At 37.9% G+C, this 20,012-nt stretch overlaps 1 protein-coding gene across 1 annotated transcript in view; it reads left to right on the top strand.

Moving 5' to 3' along the window:
* Positions 1-20,012, top strand: part of LOC149169708 (Transducin/WD40 repeat-like superfamily protein) — a 233,819-nt gene that overhangs the window by 67,561 nt on the left and 146,246 nt on the right. Inside the window, exons 4-7 of the mRNA XM_089428776.1 lie at positions 6,675-6,792; positions 6,994-7,093; positions 7,265-7,446; positions 7,729-7,785. Coding sequence (XP_089284902.1) covers positions 6,675-6,792; positions 6,994-7,093; positions 7,265-7,446; positions 7,729-7,785 — 457 coding nt within the window. The remainder of the gene's footprint in view (positions 1-6,674; positions 6,793-6,993; positions 7,094-7,264; positions 7,447-7,728; positions 7,786-20,012) is intronic.

Below are 20,012 nucleotides of genomic sequence, written 5' to 3'. Positions count from 1 at the left end.
GATCCGGATTCCTTGGCTAGAAATCTGCCTCGGCAGCAACTCCCTCTACCTTGGTCTTGGCCTATTAGGTATTGTTCTGACCATAGTACCCCACCAGCTTCGCTCTCGCAAACTGCCCACAACGTCCTTCGCCCTAGCAATTGAAGCACTGAACCTCTAGGCTCTGCGTAATCCTGACTACAACAAAAATAGCTCCCTCAACCACTACATCAACCCTTCTGGTCTCTGCGTGGCTCTGCGTGAGCCTCTCTCTGGCCTCCTCAGCCTCTGCGCTGACCTCTCTCTGGCCTGGACGGATGATGCAGTTCCTCTGTGTCAACCCTTCCTCTGTTGCTTCTGCAAGTATCAACTACTGTCACTTGGGACATCTAATTCTGCTGCAAATGCTTTACTTAGTTGATGCCTTCAACTCTCCTGTGATCTGCAACCACGCTCTGATACTATATTGGAATTTCTAAGTCTAACCCGTTAGAAATTCTTCCTGTACTATCTGGTTTTTTTTCCCATAGGAAAGAACTGAGCTGATCAACCTCGAAGGGGATCAAGCCCTGCAGCCTACTAGTTGATCCTAACCCCAAGGGCGTCGAGGAGAATTGACCCTGTGACCTCCCGATCGGTGAGATACTTTAACAACGGGGATTCGACTAATTGAGCTAACCTTTGGGGCTTCTGTACTATCTGGTTTATTTCTCCTACTTGTTTAATTACTTAACAAGCTATTTACCATGTAAACACTGAAAATAAACACAAGTATAATATCAACATCTACAAATCATCAACAGAAAGAAAACAAGCACACAAGTGACACCGTTATTTTGGACCAATGTCCCCGGAAAAACCCAATGCAGGAAAATCGGTGTATCTATTCAAAGGGTTATATTATTATGCAGTTTATCTGATTACAACTGGGTGCCTAAACCGGCTCACCCGACAAAGAAAAATACACGACAACAATACCTCTATATCCAAAAACAAGTATTTAGAAACCTTGTCCCATGAAACCCTCACCAACACAATTGAAGCTCAACGCTGGTCCTTTTGGCAACTGCGTCAGCCCTAGGATCCTCTGCGTCAGTCCTCTGAGGCACTGCGCAACTTTTGGGAGCCTCTGCATCACTCCCTCTGCCCTCTGCGTGGATGACGCAGTCTCTTTGGGCTCTTTGTAGCCTGGACTGACTGTTGCTCTTGCTATCTCTGCTTCTGTGCTAGTCTCCCAATATTGTCCCTGCCTCTCTGCCTCGTACTCACTACCCCTCGCTGCTGATCACAGATTCAACTTTGCTTAGCAACCCCGCTCTAGCAAAATGAATTACTGATCACTCTGGTGTATCCTCCAACTGACCTTGAAGCCTCCTCTTATACTTTTCTCGTTGGTCCTTCAACGGCCGAGATTAAATCTCTAATCAACTGCTAAGTTTAGATTTGGCTTGATCCATGACTTTTGGAACCTTCTAACCCAGTTTTATATTAATACCCATTAATATTTTAATTTTCCTGAGTTTAGACTTATGAACTCCATTAAAAATATTAATTATTTTAATATCTTCCAAACCGGGTACAATCCGTCCAAACCATTTCTGGGCCTTGGAGATCTCATGTGCTTTAGCCTCTCCACCAATTTTCATGGCTAGAGCACATCCGATGCCTCCCCAAATCAACCCTTAATCCAAGTTAGAATGCTCAAAAAATTAAGTAAAAGAACATGATTGCAAAATGGTTAAAGTACCTACCGAATGGTGACCCACCTTTCTTGAAAAGGAATGCTAGATGGTGACAGGGGTCTGACTGATGCAGATGGTAGAGGAACATGCATATCATCATATAATGAGCAAATGTAGGGATGCTGGCTGGATGATTGTCCAAGGTAGGATAATTTTTTTCTTTATTTGTTTTGCTCTTCACCTCCTTAGCCTTTTATTTTGGCTTGATTTAGTTAGGGTTTCCATTGTTTTCTTTCTTTTTTCCTTCTGACCCTTTTGATGACATTTAATAAGTTAACCATAAGTTAGAGGATATTGATTTTTTTTTATTGATGAGATGAAAATGCAAGTGAAATTGATGGAGCTTGTTAATTATGGAGGTGAAGTGACTACACTACCACTTTGACTTCCTAGTAGTACCTAGTGGCCTAGATTAAGGCACAGTTATCTAGAAGTAATGATGTCTCAACATGGTTAGATATAGTAACAAGGTAATATCTTTACTTTTAGTTATGAGAGATAAAGCATTTTTCTAATGCTAAGCACACTTCACAAACTAGTCAAAACCTTAACGTCACTTCTAAGTAAGGAAACCATACAATGAATACCATGCCAACTGTAGATTGAAGCATCATGAAGCATCATTCAAGATTGAGAGTGTAGGGCCCAAGGACTGATATACCATTGAATACATTTAAACTGATGAGAACATGTATGTAATTGATGGGCTGGAGAAACACGTCCAAGGTGATGAGCAGGACTCTCATCAAAGTAGCAACAGATCATACCCATATGAGTGTCTCTTTGAGGAAGTTGCTTGAAGGGAAACAAAACCTATAGATCAGTGCTTTGTTTGGAGAGTTCGAGTCTATGATCTCCTAAAGTTGAATTGTTTCTTGGTCTAGTGGTTTTTGTCTTGGTGTCTGGTATGTGAGTTTCTCATATGTCTCGTGAAGGTTGGAGGAGAATGGTTCTCTCATCAATGTGCCCTCAAGGCCATTGATTTGGTATTTGAGGTTAACCTTTGCCTGTCATTTGTTGTGATGGGTAGATGTGACAACAAGGATGGATATTTGTAAACCCTAGATGACTGTTGTCCTATGTTTTGATTAATTAAATAAATTAAATATGAAACTATTCAATCACAGAAATGAATATTTTTGAACATGCAACAATCAAACATACAGACGAAAAAATGAACAACAGAAGTAGTAAAGGAATAACACACTTGCGCAATGATTGCCTCCTTCAAATAAGCTATTATTCCAATGATCAAAGCTTATGAGGTACCTCCACAGTCTACTATGGCTTAGCAACTGTATGGTAAAAAAAATACTACAGAAGAAAGAAGTATAACCTGCTGCAATAGAAATGTGGCTTTGTTGAAGAAAGAAGGGACTATTGTTGCATAACTGTACGATGTTGGTGCTGTACACATTCTCTCTTTCTGTTTGCTACAGTGAATCTGTACTTTCTCCTCTCAGATGCACTCTCCTCCCTTTCTTGGTGTCACAACCCCACGGTGACTGCACATTTCCAACCACCGAGAGCGTGTGACACTGGCAAGTTTTCATTGCAAGGCACACAACTACTCGCTTCTAGACTACACCTCTAGCCTATGTGTCTTTTAGCAAAGCTGCTATCATCTTGCGGAATAAGTTTTCAGACAACTTCAACACAATATCCCTTCAACAGTTTCTTTCAGCACTTAGTCTATTTTTCATTCTCTTCAAGTTCATTTACTTCATATGTATTCACATTACTTAGCTATCATATGTACAGTTCGGTTACAATAACATGAACAACTTCAATTAAAAGACGTCGCAGCATACAACAATACTACAAGTGCAATAGTAATATGTGGGAGGGGGAACTCCCAAGCAAATTCCCATTTTACTTCTTTACTTCAAAAGTTCTAATATACAAGAATTGCCTTGGACCAAGCTCCAAACAGCTTGCTGTTGCAAGGTAGCTAAGCTTCGTTTTTTCACAATGTACAACAGTTGGGCTGAACCTTTAGTTCGGTGCCAGAACACTTCAATGAAACTTAGCCAAAACCCAGAACCAAATCCGTGCGTAGCTTGGATCGCACCTTTATCTTGAACCCAAAATCCAAACCAAACGAAATTTGTGCAACCATGTGGCTTGCACACCAAAAACCCCAGAAATCAACTTTTGAACTACTTCGGCGCCCAAGCGCACCTCACTTGGCTTCGTCCCCTTCTACAATTTCCCTTTACTTATTCTCCTTTCCTGCGATTCGTCTTTCCTCTTGGATTGACTTGCTTGGCTAAGTTGATGCTCCTTCCACCCACTCATCTTCGTTCTTTTATATGCAACCACCCCTTTGTCAAGTGGCATGTCTCTCCACCGAGCCAACCTCACAAAGTTGTTAAGCCGATCTCACCTTCATTCCCTTGTGCGCACACTATGCTAGGCGGAACGTCTGTCATCCTCGTCTTCATGTCAGCTGTTCCATTGCACACCCACTCCGTGCTTTGCACAATATGCCAATGCCCATGCCTTCATTCTGTTTGGGCAGTTTGCCTTTGTGCGAATGCCCTTGCCAACTGACCTCTACCATTGTGCACACTATGTTGTTCTGCATGAGCCCTCATTCCACCGAACCTGTCGTCGCATTTATCTACCGCGCGCACTCTTGGTTGTGCGATGCCCGCGGTTGTTTTACTGCAGCGTCCTTGCACAATTGTAAGTCACCCAACTTGTCATACCTCCCCACTTTTGTCACTTGGGCATGTTTTGGGTGTGCTCAAGCCCAGGGGCCTTACACTTGGTCTTTGTCGCTCTCTCAAGTCTCCTCACATGTGTTTCAACTTACCCCATCTTGTCTTATTTATAATTTAAGAGAGAACTAATCTCCTCAATCCTAGCAACTAATTTCATATCTTAGCAACTAATCTTCTTAAACCTAGCAGTCACCTTATGTCAACAATGAGTTGTATGGCTAAGATTAGAACAAATTTAATACACTAATATTCTGGAATCTCTAGAATATTTCATTTATATTTATAGGATTAGAAGAATATAGAAAATTTGACTTATACCATTATTTATTTAAGTGAAAGTACAAGATGGTATTATTTTCACACCTAATCTGAACATGCTTCTTGATGCTTCAGTCTACAGTTGGTATTATTTTCACACTTAATCTGTCCAGGAAGTTCCCACAGGAGCTATATTTGTCAACAAAGAAAGAAAGAGGTGATCCTCCTAATGGTCTCTAGTCAGGGAGGTCCATATAGAGACAGCAATATATATCTGGAAATGTACCTTATGAAGAGAGCTAGGCATCTTTAGTTAGGATAATGAAAGAATGTGGAGAGGGAACAACTTGAATAAAAAAAATGAGATAGGAAATATAAAAATGAGATGCATGTCTGTCTCCATCTCCTGTAAGTGGGAAAGCTAGCAAGTCTTATCAGAGCATGGGACATGGAGCTCAATGTCAACCAGAAGTCGCTGGGAGTCTACATAGAACTAATCAATGGGAATCCATAGGCCGTGCATCTAGTGTTTGTGTATATATGGAGGTTTGATAATAAGGCTGTCTCTCAGTTGCAGAGAGTGCTTGGAGTGAAAAGCCATCTTGGGACTAAGACCCTCACAGGGTGCAATCCAAGTGACTTGGGTTTACTGTTTGTATATATCTTCACTAATCACCAAGTTCATATCTTGTTTAGATGGTAGGAGGTGACCTGTAGAATCTAGTTAGTACTGGTTAAGGGGGAGTCGATTAAGAGAAATGGCCATTGACCATGGGGGCCTATGAAGGCATTGGTCTCCGAAGAACAAAGAGCTAGGTAGGGGTTCTGATCCATACTGGGTGTTGTCTACTAAAATCCAGACTCTGAAGAAAAGAGACATGTCTAAAAATGGTTTCGGGATGCAAAGGATGGGCCCAAAACTTGGTCTGGATGATCAATTGAGAAGTAGTAACATGCTGAACTGTTGATGAATGCTTGTTAGAATAGTGTATTGCTGTATGGTTTACCATTTTCTATTTCATGGTACAAATCATTGATTTGATCTTTATTTAAACTGTAGAGAATATTTTCTCTAGGTTTTTTTAGGGTGTGAAATGTGAAAGCCTCAGTCTCACTTCCATTTGGGAATCAGGGAAGTTATATTAGAATAAGTTTGATCTTTAACAAAGATCACTTGTTGGGCATTATCTATTTTCAAATGAAACTGTATGAAAGGAGCCTCTGCTTCCTTTTTGCTTGGTATGTGTGCTTCCTATGTATGTATTGGTATTTTACCTATGTTGCACGAAACTTCTAGGAACCTGGCGTTTCGGGCCATACCCATACCCGAAACTTGGAAACTCGGTCAAAACTCCAAAACTTGGCCGAAACTGAACCAAAAGTTGACCATCTTGTAATAATCTATGAGAGTTAATATAGACTTGGTTTTCCTTCTAAATGTCATCTATGGGTCTTATTCCCTTTTTCCTTGCAAGATAATGTGTTATTCACCTATATATATATATATATATATATATATATATATATCTGACATTTCAGTCGACGTTTTTTCTGACGTTTCTATTTTTGGGAGGTGACGTTTCTAAATGTATCCGTTTTGGAAACTCCGAAACGTTTCGGCGCTTCGTGCAACTTAGTATTTTACTGATTGGCCAAGAGATCTTTTTCCAGGGGAAATGAACCCACTTCATTTTCACCACTTTATGTGCTCAAGTGACACAGTTTTGGGTGGGATTCTTCTTCTATGGATCAATCATTAGAGTCATTATTTTAGATTATTTGACTCCTAACCCTGAAAGAACAACCATGGTCCATAAAATTTAAAAAATGTTTGACTGCATAATTATTAGAGTTCCACATAGGGTTCATTAGAGCAGAAGTAGCACCTAGCCTTACTGTGTGGTCAACTGAATGGCAGTGGTTTGCTCTCATATACACTTCATTCTATCTTTGGTGTCTATTTCCGCAGACAAAAGTACTAAAGAAGGTTGAGCTTCTTCAAGGAATCAGTTGGCATAGGCATAAGCATATTCTAGCATTTATATCGGGATCAAATCAAGTTACTGTACATGATTTTCAAGATCCAGGTAAACACATAAATCTGTCAGAATTTTAGTTGCTTTCAGTTGATCTGATCATGTGAAATTTTTATTCATTTGTTTTCCTTGTACCATCTTCAGAAGAAAATCTGCATGTTTTTGACATCTAGCATATTGTCATGCTCTGGAGTCTTGTTCATTATTTTCTAATTGCAAATATTTGATCCTTGTTTTGTCTTTTTTGACCAGAGTGGCGTGAGTCGTCTTTATTAGTTAGTGAATCTCAAAGGGGCATTGAGGCTCTTGAATGGCGCCCAAATGGTGGCACAACACTGTCTGTTGCTTGCAGGTATGGACTAGACCAACTTAAACTAGTGAAGTGATAATGGCCGCATTCTTGTTTACTTGTGACTTAAAAGTTAAAACCCGATCATTGATGGTGAGTACAGGTTTATGTTTCTTAAGTTGAAAGTTTTCCAATTTCATGATATCTTATAAATCTCAGAATATGTTCTGATAGGGGTGGGATCTGCATTTGGTCTGCATCATACCCAGGAAGTGTAGCACCTGTGAGGTCAGGGGTTGCTTCTTTCCTGGGCACTTCTACACGGGGAAGTAGTGTGCGATGGACATTAGTTGATTTTCTCCAAATTCCTGGTGGCAAAGCAGTGACGGCACTATCTTGGAGTCCTACGGGGAGATATCCTTTAAAACATAGTTATTTCATGAATATCAGTTCAGTTAAATAACGTAGCCATTATAGCTTCTTACGGTTCATCTGCTACTCACAAAGAGTTTTCCCATTTGACCTTCTAGTGTTTCATTTTGTTCTATGTTGATGAGGTTTTGAAATCTGCTTTAGATAATTTTTTAAAATCGCTTCTATTATTGTGATGGAATTTAGTGTCATATTGTTGGCTTGTTTCTTGATTTAGAATGGTAAAAACGGTGGAAGTATTGTTTTGTTCTTAATGAGAATCACATTGTTGGCCTCAGCATCACGTGAAGATTCATCATTTACAATCTGGGATGTTGCTCAAGGTAAACCACCAGATAATTTCTTATGTACTGTGTTTTTCCTTTCATTACAAGAATATCTTAGTGGTGATTATGTATTGGTTTCCTTGGACACCATTTGTTGAATTTCTCTTCAGGAAACATAAGCATAAAATTTATCTCTTCATATTTTGAACATGCCTGTTGGTAAAACGTGACTGATACCAAGATAAAGATAAGGTAACAATTTTTTTTTTTGGTTAATTAATTTTTTTTTGTGTGTAGCTAGTATCAGAACCTGCAAGCCAATGCTAGCAGGAACTTGTGACTTGGCAAGGGCGGAGACATATGGAGACACTCCCATCAATGATCATTTGGGGTACCCATGCCAGGGAAACGCCTACCCCTCAAGCCTCATCACAATGGGCCAGTAATAATTAATCAACTTCTTCACAAATGACCAAAATAGTAGGTCAATGTGACTAGAAATTACAAGAAGTTGCATTTGAACATGATCTGTACCAATTAAATATAGATATTTTGGGCTGTATCACGCTTTTAGACAGGAACATAACAGAAACTCTGCCTTGGTTCATGAATCACAACATTCGATGCACTTCATTGTCACATTTTCCAAATGAGCTAGATGACTGTTGTCCTATGTTTCTCTTAATTAAATAAATTGGCTCTGAACTTATTTAATCACAGAAATGAATATTTTTGAACATGCAACATTCACATGTCTGGAAAAATGAACAGTGGGAGCAATAAATGAATAGCAGACATGTACAACAATTTTCCCCTTCAAATGAGCTTATCATTCCAATGATCAATTCTTACAAAGTAGCTACAGTGTGCTGTAACTTAGCAGATGTACGATAAAAAAATTAATATAGAACACAGCAGTATAACCTGCTGAAATAGAAGTATAGCTTTGCTGAAGAAAGAAGGCAGCAACTATTTCTGTTAAACTGTACAATTTTGGTGCTTTACGGGTTCTTTCTTACTGGATCTGCGCTTTCTCCTCTTAGATGTAGTCTCTTTCTGTTGGTCTCTACTTCTCTAAAGTGTTTTCATGTGTGTTTCAACTTCTCTCATTTTGTCCTATTCATGCTTTGAGAGAGATGGCTGATCTCCTCAATCCTAGCAACTAATTTCCCATCTCTTTGCAACTAATCTCCTTAATCCTAGCAAACACCTTATCTCAACAATGAGATGTAGGGCTAAGATTAGAACAAATCTAATTCACTAATATTTTTGAATCTCTAGAATGTTTCATTTAGATTTCTAAGACTAGAAGAATATGGAATATTTAACTTTCACTTGCATTTATTAAAGTGAAATTTCAAGATGATATTATTCCAAACTTTTACTAAGTGGTCACTGTTGAACACTTTTTGTCAAAGTTCCAAGGAAGCAGATTTGCCAAAAAATTTCATAAGATCGGATCATCAATGCGTTGTTTATTGGGTCATTGTAAACCCATTCTACAAATTTATAATGTAAATGATGCTAGTAAGATTGTGTGTGTATGTAACAACCTAGGTAAGCCTATTATTTTGGCCAGAGTTTCAACCTAGGAGGTTTTGCATCTCACTGATTCATTTGTGTTTCTAAACACGAACGGTCGCAGAGTTTTTCCCTCCAACTTAACCCTAAAGCTAGGGTGAAATTCTTCGTCAAAGTCTTAGGTGAGTCTTAGAGTTCTAGTCGAGTCTTGTGTAAAAATGATTTGAGAATAATTTAAGCTAATTGGCTAAATTATTTTATTACAAATCACTTGGTCTATTAGATCATATTGTGTCGCAGAATTGGGTATGTAATTTGAGGGTCTATACCGAACGGATGTTCCTCCTTGGAGAGTTGAATTGTAAAAATCTTATGTGAAAAATATTTTAGTGCATGGTTCCCTCATACTTAGACACCATGGCTAAAATATTAGAGGTTGGAAAAATTATTAATCCCCTCATGGTAAGTTGCACGAAATGGGGAAACGGGTACGAGTTTTCAAAACGGGCACAGATACGAAATGTGACCCCCCCAAATTTTGGAAACAAGGAAACACAATATATCTATATATATTTGGACATTTAAGAAATAATGTGCAATCATAAAGCATATATGATACATTCTAATTTATTACATTATGATTAAATTGCCAATTGTCAATGCATAAACTATAAGTCTTTAAATTTACATCACATTTACTCATGGATGATCACATAATGAAAATATCAATATCCAAAATCAACCATGAGAAATTTCTAATTTCTTATCTCGTGCTTGATTGGGAGCCTCCTCCTACATAGTCGAATGACCTTAGTGCTCTTGATTAAATACAAGTTCCATACCCTAGTACCCTACGTGCTCTTGATTATTGGGAGTCTCCCCTGCATAGAGGGGTTGGTTATCTTGATTAAATACAAGTACCATACCCTAGTACATGACAAATCCAATGGAAACATTGCAATCCCCCCAATCCTGAAATCCTGAAAAACAGATAAGTTTGCTGGATTTTGAGTGAGATCTAAATTTCTACTTTCTCCATATGAAATTCAATGAGGGCGAAACCACTGTCAAACATCCTGAGTCATTTCATGGTAATGTTAAAAATTTAAGTAAAATGACGAAAATGAAAAATAAAGGAGAATGTCACTTTTACTTTAAGAATTTAACATTACTATGAACTGCATATCAACACTAGGGCCATAGGCTTGAACATTAGGCTGCTCCACTCAAAAAAATCCTCTTTTTTATAACTTGAGAGGCATCTAGAAGCATCCATAAGATATTTTAGTTGCCCAATAAAAAAGAGGAAACTCCGCCGTACGGCCTGGAAACTCATTGTCGGCCGTACTGGCCACGTTTCCTCCTCGAGAAACGGGCCCATATGGCCTGGAAACTAGTTGTCGGCCGTACTGGCCATGTTTCCTCCTCGAGAAACGGGCCAGTACGGCTAGAAACGAGTTTCCAGGCCGTATAGTATGAGTTTCCTCGTTTTTGTTTCGTTTCTGGTCGGAAACGGACCCTTCTCCAACGTTTCTTGCAACTTAGCCCTCAAGTGTCAATTAATTAAATTTTCTGGTGAAAATAAATAAAAATCTTAAGTTAGAAATTTATTTAATTAGAGTCAAAATCAAATGTTTAGAGAAATTAAATTTTCCAAGTGGAAAAATTCGTGGGTCTCAAAGGAATTAATTTTTGGAGGTCCCCCACCAAGGAAATATTGGAAATTTCAAGAAAAATTGGACCCTTGGACTTTGGTGGTTAAGTCAAAGTCAATTTTTTGAGGAAATTAGCTCAAAATAATTAATTTTGAGCTAATAAAAAATGTGTTTAATGAGAAATTCGAAAATTCCTCAAAAATAATTATTTCAACGATAGAGATTAAAAGTTGATCAAAGATTTATCGACAACCAAGATTATTTTGACAAAGATCAAGCCAACTAGCCGTTATTTTTACATATGGAAGGTTTATCTATAAATTAGAGTCATTTGAGTCTCAAACCATCAGATGTTTGGCTAAGGAAATTTCACAGAAAAACTGATGTAATGCCACTGTCCCACTGTGAACATTATTTGAATCATAATAAAGACTTTGGGGTGTAGTTCATTGTGTTTATTGTCTACTGATTTGTGGGTTGTGCTGAGTACGGACATTCCTATATTGTGCTTAAATATTTTTAAAGTTTGTTTTTTATTAGATGGATATAAGATCATTCTATTGGTAGATTTTGGGTTTATCTTAGGTGACCTGATTTGCCATATGTCTAACAAGCTTTCTTGAAGAAAATATATAGTGTTTGTAGGTTCCCCAGTCTTTGGGTTCCCAGTTCACAAACAGTGGACGTAGGTTGACCTTGTTTGGACTCCGAATATTTATATGGTGTATTTAATTTCGCTAAGGCTGTAGCTTGCATTAATTCTTAGAAATACACAGCCATTTATAAAAAAAATTTCAATTTTTTTTTTCTTAAAATATCTTTCAAAAGCCTTGTATATTTGTACATTTGTAAATAATTTTGTATAACAATTTTGTAAATTATTTTCTCTAATTGCGGTTTTGAGAAGTTTTGTATATATTGGGGTTTTGGGCATTTGTGAATTTATTTTTGCAGGTGAAATCAAGAGGAAAAAGCTGAAATAGAGTTAGATCTAAGTTCTTGAGGGTAAGATATAGCCTCTAAATTTTTTTTGCAGGGCATCCATTGAAGAATTTGCAGTAAAATTCAGATATGAAGCAAATTAATTTTTCAGAACTGGGGTTTCAGGTTTTGGGCCTCTCAAACCCGGATCTAACCTCTCTCTCATAGGTCAACATTTCCCTCCTAGCCCCCTGCGTCACCCTTTGGAGGCCCTGTGTCACCCTTTGGAGGCCCTGTGTCATTGTTTTTTGGCCCTTGGAGGCTGACTGTGAGCCCTAGGGGCCTCGGCCTCCCCTTCTCGACCCTCCATTAGCCATGTTGTGGCCTTTTCCTCCTCCGTCCTGCCCTTCTGCCCTTCGCTCAGCCCTCCGTCCTCCCTTTATCTTGCCTCCACTGCCTCCTCTTCCCCTTCGGCTCCCACCTTGTGGCCTAGCGGCATAGCCGCAAGCCTAATTTAGGGGTCGACCTCCCTTTCTAGGGCTGCCGCAAGCCCTAGGCCGCAGCCCTGTAGGGCCTTTCGACCCCTTCCTTGAGCTAGATGGCAACCTTCTAGGCTCGCTGTAGGCCTATTCAAGCCTTTTATCCCTCTGCCATGGGTTTCCTAGGCCTCTTGAGGCCTTTCTTCCCTCTCCTCTAGCCTCTCCTAGCCTTAAATTGACCTCTGCTTATCTGTGATTTTTTTTTTGGATTGAAGCTTGGTGTGTTTTGCAAAAAATTTGGCCCTAAGTTGGTGTTTTCAGGTGGCAAAATCATTGGAGAAATTTTGGCAAATTTGAGCAAGTGACCTACAAGGCCTTGGGCTTGGGGCTTGCTCTCTAAACCCTCTTGTTATCTTTGTTTTGCTACAACTGTAATAAATTCTTTTCAACAGTGATATAATTGCCCTAAAAACACATTTAAGTGGTCTAAACACCTCAAAAATTGCATAATAAAATTTTCCTAATTTTTTGGGCACTTGGAAGTTGGGCATTGAATAGATAACCTAAACCAACTTTTTAGCTTGCTGGAATATCTCTGCATAACTGTGAAATCACATCTGATATTTTCTGAATATCACATTTTAAATGTCTTAAGAATCTAATTTTTCAATTTGGCAAATTTACTCTATCATTTGCAATTTTTGGGCACATGTTAATGCATCAATAACTCACTGTTTGTTACTTTTCTTACTGCTGTAATAAATATTTTAGATCTGATATAACTGTGGTAATCTCATCATAAGAAGGCTGAATACCTATGTTACCGGATCCGTCCACCTTGGGAAATGGATTTGCGGATCCCCGGATCAGAAACAGATTCGGATCCGGATTCACTTGGATGCGGGAGAAATTAGTTTTAATGACTGAAAATATCTTGGTAACAGTTTTAACTAGTGAAAATATCTTTTGGTAATGCCCTGACCTGGCAGTTTGCTATAAGTAGACAATGCATTGCACTCTAACCCTGATAGCTGCTCGCTGGAAGCTCAGACAGTACGTGCACGTGCAGCAAATAAGACGGCCAAAATGATGCAATTGGTATTAATATCAGTGGTTTTGGTATCTACAGACTTGGTAGTATGACGCTGCTACTTGGTTTTTTATTTATCTGCGGGACATATGCAGTTTCGCACATTTGAACTCATATTATATTTTGGATATGTTATAATATCAATTTAATTATAAATATGTTATATTTTATTTACATTAATTTAATTATAACTTTATAAATCTGTTTTATGTTATTGACATTAATTTAGAAATGTTATAACATAACACGTATAATTACACGGTGTTTATATGTTAGATATGTTATAATATTATAATTAAATTATAAATATGTTATATTTTATTTATATTAATTTAATTATACTTCTATCGCTATGCTATATTTTATTCACATTAATTTAATTAAAACTTTTTAAATATGTTATACTTTATTTATATTAGTTTAAAAATGTTATAATTTTATAAAGTAATTTTCTTGTGTATATATATTATATAACAATTTGATATATTTTAATTTATAATTGTTATTTTATTGTCCATATACATTATAAATTAAAATTATTTAAAATATATCAAATTTGTTATGCACAAGTTTTAAAATTTGTAGATTATATTTTATTTTAAACTTTTATATATTATAAGTTTATTATTTAATTCATATAAAGTAATATGTGTATTAAATTATTATTATTTATCATTTAAATAGTTTTGTAATATATCATAGTTTATAATTTAATTTTTATAAAATAATTAATGTTACTTTAATTATGAAGTATTGTATGTTTTTTCATGAAATTCATCTACACAATTTAGCTTGAGTGGGTCTGATGGTTAAGAGTATGCGTTTCCTCCTATGGGGTCAGAGGTTCAAAACTAGAGGGGTAGAGTATGTATGCTTTCGTAGACTTAGCAGTCAAATCGCTACATGGAGGTGGGTCCATTGTCCCACAAACAAAGGAATCTTATACACCAATTTGGTGTCTGGCTTGGCTGTGACTTTAAAATTGGATAATAATAATAATAATATAAACTCTATCGTTGTTGATGGATAGTGATCACAATAAATTTGGACATTACTATCAAAATTTTATTATAAAAATATATTTATATTAATTGTACTTGCCGTATCCGAATCCTAGCTTTTCAAAAATCAAGTGGACCCGCATCTGCATCCGAATCCGTATCCGTATCCATATCCGAATCCTGGTAACTTAGCTGAATACATCTAAATAATTGAGTTGGCAAAGTTGATTTGATAGTTGGGTTATCTTTCTCACATTGGGCAAGCATATGCACCTTGAATTTGGTACCTAAAGTAAATTTACTCTGCTGTCATAAATTACTTAATGCTGTCATATCATTCATTTATTGCTCATGAAGAAAACATTGGGATATAAATTACATAAGGGCTTTCATGGTTTTACTTTCTATTGTTCCTTTTTGCTAGCATTGATATTTTGGAAGTATCTAACACTTGTGGTTTCATTGTGAGTTTTTCAAAGATCTCATAATCTCATATTTAATAAATTCACTCACTGAAGCACTTAATCCATAATTGTATCTCTTAAGTGTATTTGTGGAATAACCATTCTATTGTTGGGTGATCATTGAAGAATATTGGTTAAGAGCATTTGTGATCTTATTGGCATAACTTGTTCTAATCAAATATCATTGAACAAATTGCGATCTTGTGGCACCTAAGTATTCTTTACTTGAAGACTTTGTATTTTAAGTGAGCATCTCATAATCATTGCGGCTTAACTTGCACTAATAACTTACCTACAAGCATAAGCTTGGTTAATAGACTCCTAGGACAACCCTTTCTCGTCTAATTTGAGGGGTTCAACCCTTTTTAGTGGTTAACATAGTGACCTTGCAATCGTCAGAGCCATAGCATCTGCAGCGCCAGAGGCACTGGGTGCTTGGAACACAAGGGGAGGTATCGTTAATCAAGCCTTTGCTTGCTTCCCATTGATTTCCATCCCACAACCTACTCTAAAGATTGATCTCAAAACAGTTAAGAGGGAGGTTCCACTTAGACTAGGTATATGATTTAAAATTAACCAAGATTCTTTTATCACACTTAGATTTTAGGACTTGCATCTCATATAGGTTAGTTGATCATTTAAATAACAATTGTCCATTCGGTTACTTGGGCTTGATTTGTAATAAGCAAGAATTTTGACTCCATAAGGCACTGGTCTCATTTCTAAATCTAATTGAATCCTTAAGTCTTGCTAAATTAAATTGAGTAGCTAGGCCACTCAACTGTGTCTCCCGGATAGGTTGGTTCCCAACTTGTCTTTCATCATCTCATTTCCATAGGGTCTACCCACCATAGCTTGTTGTTGGGAGACAACTAGAACAGAGTGGGCGGGGATTAGAGTGATATCCCTCGCCCTTAGTCGTTGTCACAGTGCCCGTACAATCTGAGTGACAACATTTTTTGGCATCGTTGCTGGGGACCTTTTTATTGGACCTTGGTGTTGATGACACTCTCATCAATCTTCATAATCTTCTAATCTTTTTTTCCATTCATTAGTTTGTAAAGCGACACAACATTTTTTGGCGCCGTCGTTTCATCATTCTTCATCTTTTCATCACCTTATCTTTCTTCTTTTCACGAATCCTTTCATCTTGTTCATCTGCACCATTAGCACCGAGACATTTAGGTTGGTTTCTTGTTTGGGTGGCGACTCCACTTATTCAACCATTCACAAGAGCTTACTCTAGAAGGAATCCTGGTAGCTTGGTTAACCCCGCTCTTGATCCTGGAAAGGTTCTAAGAGTCTGGGTAAACAAATTACATTCTAAAGAGCAATTAAATTTTCTTGAACAGGAGGCTCTCCTTGATTTCCATTTTCTTTTCATTAATCCTGTAAATCAAGACATCATGGGTGATTTTTACAGATCTTGCAACTTCACCAACATCCAAGGATATCCGCATGATCTGCCAAATGAGTCCACTATGAGCAAACTACTAATCTTTGAAGGAAATAATGCCATCAACGCTGAGGCTCATATAAAAAAGTTCAACTCCTTCATCTAGAAATATGCTCATTCCACTGCCTACAACCATGAAGATGTCAGGATGAAGTTGTTTGTTTTATCATTGGAAGATAATGCTCTTAACTGGTTTCATGATAAAACAAACAATGCCTTTGACTCCTTAAGAACCCTCACTGATGTGTTTAAAGATAAATATGGGGATAAGAGGGAAGGAAAGTACTTGGTTAAAGAATTGAATAATATAAAGAAAAGAGAGAATGAAACGGTGGAAGAATTTAACCAAAGATTTAACGACCTTCTAAAAGATATGACTCTAGATTATAGGCCTCATGACAAGATAGTTTTGGAACAATATCTCGAAGCTTTTAACAGTGACACTCAATATGAAATTAGACGTGCCAAGCCTATTACCTTAGCCACTGCCCAAAGTACAACTGAAGAATTGGAAAAGGATAGAAAAGTTTTAGGTAAGTCATAGGTCCTAGGGTTTAATAGAGGTCCTGTTAAATCTAAAGGAAAGGAAATGAAAGCGAAGAGCCAAATTTAGTTAAAGAATTAACGCGAGTAATCATGGAAATGAAGATAGAACATGCCAGACAAATGAGTGATATACAAGCTAGAATGATTCAAATACAAAAGATGCAACCTAAAAGTAACAATCTTTGGCCAAAAGAAAATCCTCATACTGAGAAAAGGCCTCCCACACCGCTTGAGTCTGCTAATATGGTTGACAGACCTATCCCTTTCTGCAGACCTTGTGAAAGCTTCCATGAGGAAAGTACATGTGCCTTCGCTAGAAGAATTTTAGAGGAAGGAGCAAATCGACAAGTAAATAATACAAGAAAAGATGCTCCTAAAGAAAGTTTGTGTGCTAATATGATTTCTTCATCATTTGCCATAAAAAAATTGAGTGAAGATAAGGATCCCATCACTCAAGCATACGGTAAAAAACCATCTCAAGAGCAAATTTTAGAAATTGCTAAAAGTAAGTGATACACCTATCAGACGAAAAGTAAAGATTTAAATCAAAATAAACAACTTGCTTCTGAAAGGTACAAATCAGGATTAAAGGTAGATTGGGCTGCTTGGATTAATAGCATTAAGATGTCTCGTCCCAATGCTTGAACTTTTAAAAATTCCATCTCAGAAGGCATCTTTCTTCAAGGATTTGGGCATGGTTTAGCAAGGTCAAGGTGGCGGAGAAGTGGCACAACGAGCTAGTTGGTGGCTGCAAGGCGCTATTGGTTGCCTGCTGAGGACCATCATGGAGAATTTTTTTCTCCTAGGGATATCAACCACAAAGTAGTGGGTAACATCTAGCTCCAACTAGGACATGATCTCTCAGAAAAGTGGGCAAAGCTACTCGAACAGGAGGTCATTAGAACACCAACAATCTCTTGGTTACACTGGACCTGTTCCCTGCACATATCAAAGATTGAACCCTCAGAGCAACATGTTTCTATGGTGTCTTATGATTATCCATGCTTAATGTGAAGCCGTAAAATCAACAAGAAAGTAAATATATGCAAATTTAATCTAAATGCATCTAATCTATCATGAGGAATATCATATGATGTTAGTTCTAATGAGGAAATCAGCATGCAATGCATTGTACCCTAACATGCATATGACAAAGTTAATGTTAAGTGTAATCATAGAGCTAGTGCAACCAACATATCATCCAATTAATGTAAATATGCCTGCCTATTTGATCACTCATGCAACAAATGCCAAGTGATTGCAAAACCAATCACATGGAGGATGATGTGGGTGGGGGGTGGGAAAACATAGTTTCCATGTGAGGTAAGAGGAATCCCTAAGAGAAGGAACACGAGTCAATCTAGAAATGCGGAGCCTTCCCTCTATGTACACAATGGTGGAATGAATGATTATCCTTAAGAACTTCTTATCATAATCATAATTCATAATATTGTGCTTTGTAGTTGCCCCAAGGTTGTGATGAGAAGGGAACGAAGGGTGAGGGAAAGGATTGCAACAAATAGGTTGCTCAAGGTGATGGTCACATTGGAGAGGGAAGGTCATGGAGTGATCAAAACCTTGAGGGTGTGTTCAAGGAGGTAAAGTATAATCAATGAGGGGTTCTTCCTTGACACTATACTTGGAAGCACTGTTTTACGAAACGGCCGAGTTGAAACCGAAACGGCCGTTTCAGACCGTTTCAATAGCCAGCTCAATGACCCGGCCCATGACCCGGCTCGGCTGACCGAGTCAGCTATGACTCGGTCAACCCGGCCGGGTCCGTATTGACTCGGCCGAGTCATGGAAAGGACGGCTGGGCAGCGGTTTTTATAAAAAAAATTCATTTTTTTGCTGATATTTGGTAAAGTTAAGTAGGGTTTGTGGATTCCAAAGGGTAATGGAATATTGTTAAATGCTTTTGGGGTCCATTTCCCCCTCCCAAACTCTATTTAAGACAGCCAAATGCTCTCATTTCACTCACAGCAGTCTTATGCATTTGAGTGAGAGTCTTCTTTGAGAGTTAGTGAGCAGTTCTTGAGCTTGTTTTGGAGCAGCAGTGAGGAGTCTTGGAGGAGCATTGTAGCTGGAGTGAGGAGCTTCTTGGGCAGCCATTTGGAGCAGCATTGAGGAGCTGATTCTTGGAGCAAGCTTGAGGAGGCAGTTTGTGCCTGGAGGTATTTTTTTCCACCTCTATAAATCTGTTTTTACTTAGTAAATTTTAGGTGCATATCAAGATAGCTTGGAGAGTGTTTTTAGTCAAATAAATGAACATTGAATCAATTTTTTTTTTTTTTTTTCATTTTCAGATTGTTTTCCTAGTCAAAAAATGGCACCTAGAGCAAAAGATCCTGCTTGGGCATATGTTGAAATGGTTGATAGTGAGATGTGTTGCAAGTTTTGCCATAGGAAAATTAAGTCAGGTCCTGGGGGGATTCATAGGCTGAAACAACACTTGGCAGGGATTAAAGGCAATATTACTCCATTTCCCTCTGATCAAATTGGGGAGATTAGAAAGAATTTGTTGGAAAGCTTTGAAAAATTTAAAGAAGAAAAGACTAGGCAAAAAGAGATACAGGCTGAAATTGGGAGGAAGAGGGAGATACAAAGAATGATGGCTGCCAACCCCCACTATGAGTTTGAGGGTTCTTCCTCTATCCCTCAAACTGATGCATCAAACCCTTTCCGTTATGTTCCTCCCTCTTTTGCTTCTGTTCAAGATAAGGGAAAGGGTAGAATGAAGGGTGATGGGACTATCAAAAGTTTTTTCACTCACTCAGGCTCCTCTCCATCAGATGCACATGGTCCTGAAGTTAGTATTAGTAAAGGTCTTGCTCAGCCCACTTTAGATGACCATTGGAAGAAAGAATTGAGGGAGATTGCTTGTGACTACATAGCTAGATGGTGGTATGATGCTGATATCCCCTTTAATGCTGCTCGTTCACCATATTATGAGCCTATGTTTGAGGCCATACATGCTGCTGGAAAAGGCTTCAAAGGCCCTACTATGCAAGAGCTAAGGGGGTTTCGTTTGCAGAAAGAAATTAAATCAATTAATGAGTATTTGCAAGATTTCAAGGAATCATGGGCAAGAACAGGGTGTACCATCATGTCAGATGGATGGACTGATCAAAGAAACCGTACCATCATAAAC

Source organism: Pinus tabuliformis, chromosome 4_2, assembly GCF_031772625.1.
Source record: "Pinus tabuliformis cultivar Carrire ecotype Pingquan chromosome 4_2, CPIR1, whole genome shotgun sequence".
Lineage (NCBI taxonomy): Eukaryota > Viridiplantae > Streptophyta > Pinopsida > Pinales > Pinaceae > Pinus > Pinus tabuliformis.
This window is presented reverse-complemented; position numbering and strand designations above follow the sequence as displayed.